Below are 6,000 nucleotides of genomic sequence, written 5' to 3' on the forward strand. Positions count from 1 at the left end.
TCCCTATTTTATATGTATTTGTTATATATGACTAAGTATACTTGAATGGTGTACTGGAAAAACAAATGCTACGGAAAAAATAATTACTATATCCTATTTAATTGTTTCCATCATTTTTCAGACTCTTCTTATGACAGAGCAACAACATGGAAGGAACTTTTTAATAAAGCAGATGCAAGCTGAAGTTACTTTAAACTGATGCAAGTATATCAAATTGCAAAGGTAAAGATAAACAAATGTACGCTATGGTTGTGTAATTTGAAAAACATCTACACCCATCTCAGTTTCCAGTGGACTAGCTCAAAAATTTTATTTCTGAAAAAAAAGTGGGTTTAGCTTTATACAATCCTTGTGCACTATAACCTGTGTCTTGAATTCTGTATGCTTGAAATTCACTAAACTGAGCTGATATTTCCCCCCTCTTTTCAAGGCAAGGTAAAGTACATAGTACAGTCCCAGCAGTTTTTAAACTGCTCCCTGAAAGAACAGCTACTGAAATAATTCACATTACAAAAGAAGCAGAGATGGGTAGTCTGAACGCGACAAAACAATGAAAAGCTTCAAACTACGACCTCATTCAGTAAGTTTCTATTTAAAGATACGACTTCAAATGTACCCTGTATATCTGGATCTACAAGAGGACACAGACATATATGTCCTAATACTTAGTACTTTTTAGAGGAGGAACTTTTTTTTTAATTATTTGCTAAATTATTTCATTTTAAAATTAGAACTCAGTTGAACTTTGAAGTTTGCACATTACTTTTTACTTCTGCTACCTTCCTTGCATCTGTAAAAATTCCAGTGTTTTGAAAATATTTACGTACTAAATAACTGCAGTGTATCACAGGCATCTGTATTGAAGTGCAGTCCTCTAAACCAGAAATCTAAGAATGAAATACCTGACCGGTTTCCAAAAGCCTATCTTCAGGTGGCAATGTGAGATTTACACACCTGTAACACTAGTACCCAGAACAGGTAATTAAAAAGTGATACTAAAGTGATACTTTCACCATTTAATGTAAAAGATATTTTAATTTCTGTAATTAAAACCAAAAATCAATCAGCTATCAAGTTATAAATAAAACTACATTTCCCACAAGAGAGAATTTTCTTAAGAGACATGAAAACGTGCAGGCTGGTAACAACTGGTGCTATACACATCTTCATTAGGAATTCAGGAGAATGGCAGGGCAGTGTTCTTCTAGACACACACACCCACCCCTTCCACACTTCTGTGGGGTTGTTCTAGTGCACAACATAGGAGCTTCAACTGAAGCTCTCCTACCTGCTGGGCAACACTCCTTTCTTCCTTCCTGACCACCTCAGCTCTATATGTTATTGGTGGTGCCCTATGCATCACTTATGTGCCTGTTTCAGGGGAGGGAATATCCTGCTAGCACGCTACCTCTTCTCTAACGAAATACCAGTTTTCAATAAAGCCCTATGAACTTCACATCACTGAGATGAGCACCCCTACCAATCTGTTGCAGTGGTCCAAATGAGCCAAAACTTGTTCCAAACAGCTCTAAATCTGTGCTCTCCCTCCCTGCTCCAAATGACAACTGTAAACCAGCCACAACAGAGTATCAGCTGTGGTCCACACTGAACCATTTCCTTCCAAGTAAGACCAAAACAAACCTAACTTTTCATATGACATTTTCAAAGGTAATTAAAACTGTATATGAACTGTGTTTGGACAGCTAAATTGTTCATCTTTCCTAAATACCTTCCAGGCATGAGAAGTCAGCAGCTACATCGCATCTGCACTATCAAACAAAATAAAGAACAGAACTCAGGAAATTAGTTTTCTCTATTACTGGGGTATTAAATTCTCTTAGTTTACATAAGGACAACAGCAGTGCTTGTTCTGCATGGATTTACTGAGAATGAAATAAACAGCCAGGATATACAGTAGTCTTCAGTATTAGTTGACTGGATCATTTACTTTTGTAACCAGTCATATTTAGATGCTAATCCAAATAAACAGGTCAGAAGAAATGCAAACTGCTGTCACTCCTGGTAAGCAAACTGTCTGTAGGGACTTTGGAAAAATATTAGTATTTTCATCTAACTTAAAGATGGTAACTGCAAGTTTTAGAAATCCAGTAGCCCCTTCAAATTTCATGAAGGCAAAGAAAAATATTCCTTGCATGATATGATGCACAAAATTTACTGATGCAGCACTTTTTTTTTAAGTGCTGGATCATTTGGAGGTATTTTCCTTTTGTGGTATTAGAAGAGAAATCTCATTTTTATAGATCTCTAATCTCCCTTCGGAAGTAAAGACTCTGAAAACCTCCCCAGTAAAACAGCATCCAAAGCATTTAATTATATTTTACATAATCCTTCAGAATTAGACTACTAATTATGATAGTCAGGTGTGTTTGTGTACACCTATAAACAGATGTAAAAGACTTGTTTGTAAGCATGTAATAGTATCTGCCACAAGACAGGTAAAAACAATTGCCTGGAGCAGGCATGCACAGCATGCATGCAGAAATGCAATGGAAGAATTAATCTTTCAGAGATCTGCTAAACACTCCAAAGAGTGCTTACACTTGCTCTCCATCTCTCCGGCATCTGTTTTGCTCTTCTGCTGTCTGGACTGCTTCTTCACCTCTCCTATCTCTGTTTGCACAAAGAAAGAATTCAGGAATTGTGACCTTGCAGCTTTGACTTTGCAACATTTTACAGTGTTTGTATAATACAATTCACTTGGGGTCCAAAGGAAAGGCCACAGAAGGATTTAAGCCACAGGTGCTCAGGACCTCTATGGGTTATTACAAGTGTCAGCCAGTCTGCCTTGATATCCATACTCTGCTTCTTGAAGTATACTGTGATTTTTACTGGATATATCATATAAATGATACATACTATGATCTGTATCATATTTTAATATGTATTTGTATATGTCAATGATTCATCTTCAGCCTCCTTAAATATGGAACAAATCCCACCTCATTAGGATGTGTGCCCAAATGCACCACCATTTCTCCATTAAGTGACTGCAGCTTCAGTCTTAATACATAAATGCACTGACTGCAACAGCTAAATTCAGGACTCCTCTCCTGTCTCAGTGATCAGGTAGAACTGTTTAAGCCCACAATTATCATTACTTGTGCTATACTAAAATCTGAAGCTTCCAAGTAGAGACATCAGTTATCTTCTAGAAACTTGCAAATATTTCTTCTGCCCACAACTGGTAGGCCAACGAGCCGAGGTGCAGTTGGTCAAATCTAACCCTGGAACAGTGCCTTGAAGTTGAATTTCTGTACTTCAGATAGTCAGCACCTGGACAACTGAAGGCCTGCAACAGATGATGACAGCATTGTGCTTCCTCCTTAGACACCGTGATGCTGCCACACCACAAGCCAGGTCCGGGGTGACTCAAGCTTGAGCCCCTGCAATGTAACACAATCCCCACCACCAACATGTCTGGGTTAGCCAACAGCTCCAAGCACCAGGTAAACCAAACGTCTCCTATGCTCCTTTGCTTTCACTCTTTGTCTCTACCCCAATGCGAGGCTTTCATATGAGTCTCAGCTCTCACCCTTCCCTCTGTTTGGCCTTTCAGCACCACTGAGCTGCAAATCTAAAGGAAGTAGGTCTGGGCTCATTTCTGAGATCAGTTGCCTTGGGAGCAGCTTCTGAAGCCTCCCCAGAAGAAACAGGGAGAGCAGAGTGCAGCTAACTTCAGGAAGCAAAATGCATCATATTCCCATGCTGCCCACAAAGGACGTGGCACCGCAGGGAAGGACACTTTGCAGCAATCACTCTGCTATGAAGTGGTCTCTTTCCACAACAGAGAGGCTAAGAGTCTCCTGAACTTCAGCTAACATTTTCACTAAGGTTGCCATTAACTCAGCTGGAGCAAAAACAATCTGAGACCAGAGTCACAGCAAAATGCAAATACAGAAATTTTTACAGGTCAGCTAAAAAATTTAAGAAACTAGCAGTAAAGATAATTCTTTCACTCTCTTATTTTCTATTTCAAAAATAGAATTCTAGAAGAGCTTTTCAGTGTGTTCTTGCACAAGTCTTTGTATTCCTGCCCATACAGCAAGAGCTTAACTCAGTATTGCTACACACACAGTTAGGCAAGTTAGGCTTTGTCTACCTGGCGACACTGTGATTTATTGCCGCAATTGCTCACAAGGAGGTATTTTCAGGGGAAAGGTTTTTTTAAAAAAAAAGCACCAGTCTTACAATCAAAATTCTAGAATTCTCCCAAATGTGCAGAATTGTCTTATACCTGTAAGTTTCTCCAAATGAACAAATCCTGAGGTGTTTCTCCAACTACTACAATCAGCCACTGAGTTCACAGTTACTTTTTCCAAAATAAATCTTCAGAGTGACACAGGTTACCAATCACACAAAATATGCATTCCTGTGAGAAAAGAAACTGCAGCTACCACTACATTTAGTCAAAGGATGTGCAACACTAATGACACTGCTCACTAACTGATTCACTGTCCCATTCCTGCCTGTACACAGTGGTTAAGGAAAAGTAACCAAACACTCTTTTGTTTTTCTTGGTTTTAGCCGCACGCTGAGGACAACCTCTATACTAAACAAGAAATGCTTCCTCAACAGAAGCTTAAATGAAAAGAAAAACAGTCTTACAGATGAGCTGTGAGAGCCATTTTTTTTCCATAACCACCATATGAAAGGAAGTACAAAGACGTCTTAGCAACAGGAATCCACATGGGAATCAACACAGAATGATGTTTCCACATTAAACCTGTTGATATATGAAATATGACTAAAGAGGTACACAAAACATGTAAAAATGTTTGGATAGGAATTCCACAGGAGATGGATGAACAACTGAAGTATGCAGAAAGATGTTAGAACTATCTCGCTTTAGATAGTGTACTTTTTATCCCAGTTCTCTATGAAGCAAGGCTATGCAACCATACCATTTGTCCCTGCATAATAAGTTAAGCATATGTACAAGTTTAATCCAAACACTACAAATTAACAGAGATCTAAAATATGTAAGAGACCAAAGACAAGACAGACACAAATTAATGGTCTTATGTGAAATAAAGACAGTAATATGAGCTCATGACCTGGCCTGCTGGCAGCCACAGCAACTCCAGTGGGTACCATTCTCTGGCCCACCAGTGGCAGATGAACAATGGAAGGAGACAGACACAGGGTAAATGGAGAACTGAGCTTGGGGGAGATGAAGACACAAGCTGCTGGGTGCACATATGAACTCTTAAGAGACACCTGCTTTCCTTAGTACAACTTCAGTAATGGACCTTTATACTGAATGTTTCTTAGAGACTAAAGAAAAAGGGTTTTCTAAAAACTTTAACAAGAACATATGCAAAGGTGAGATTTGGCTGTCTGGGAGGAGTTCTTAGGAAAACACATAAGGATGAAGCAAAGATGCGGAGCAAGGAAAGGAGGAAATGTGAATGAGTCCTCTCTAAGCCTCAGAGGAGATTTTTTGCAACACTGGGCTTTCCTCAGTATGCACTTCTCTAATCTTTACATTACACGCTGCAAGGAAAAGCCTGCAGCTTGCTGAGGGCTGCTGGAATCCCTCCGAGAGTAAAACCCAAACACGCTTACTACACAAATCCCTCGACAGGTTGCGAGCGATGAATGAAGGGCGGTCCAGCGGCCCGGGGAGGCAGCAGGGGGAGAGGTAGAGTGAGGGAATAGCGAACCGCCCCGGGGAAACCCCGAGTACACTCCAACACAGAGGCCCAGCGACCCCCGGGCCGGGTATCCCCCTGGTGACCCTCCCGCCCCCCGACCCCGCCGGCGGCAGCGCCCGCGGAGGCCGTGACTGCATCCCCCCCGCCGCTCACCAGCTGCTTGAGATCCTCCTCGGAGAGCCCGGCGTAGCGGTACCGCTGCTGCTCGAACTCGTACCGCGTCGTCTTCACCACTACGGCCACCCGCGACGGCCGGAACCCGCCGCCCGCCGCCCCCGGCCCGCCGCACTCCCGCCGCCGCGGCTCGCATGGCGCGGCTCCCGCC

General features: G+C 41.5%; 1 protein-coding gene across 1 annotated transcript in view; it reads right to left on the bottom strand.

The window, feature by feature from the left end:
- NADK2 (NAD kinase 2, mitochondrial) overlaps positions 1-6,000 on the bottom strand; it is a 32,731-nt gene that overhangs the window by 25,902 nt on the left and 829 nt on the right. The window contains exon 2 of the mRNA XM_027634469.1: positions 5,829-5,992. Within this exon, the coding sequence (XP_027490270.1) occupies positions 5,829-5,992 (164 nt within the window). The remainder of the gene's footprint in view (positions 1-5,828; positions 5,993-6,000) is intronic.

This window comes from Corapipo altera, unplaced genomic scaffold, assembly GCF_003945725.1.
Source record: "Corapipo altera isolate COAL_440 unplaced genomic scaffold, ASM394572v1 61411, whole genome shotgun sequence".
In the NCBI taxonomy this organism is placed as follows: domain Eukaryota; kingdom Metazoa; phylum Chordata; class Aves; order Passeriformes; family Pipridae; genus Corapipo; species Corapipo altera.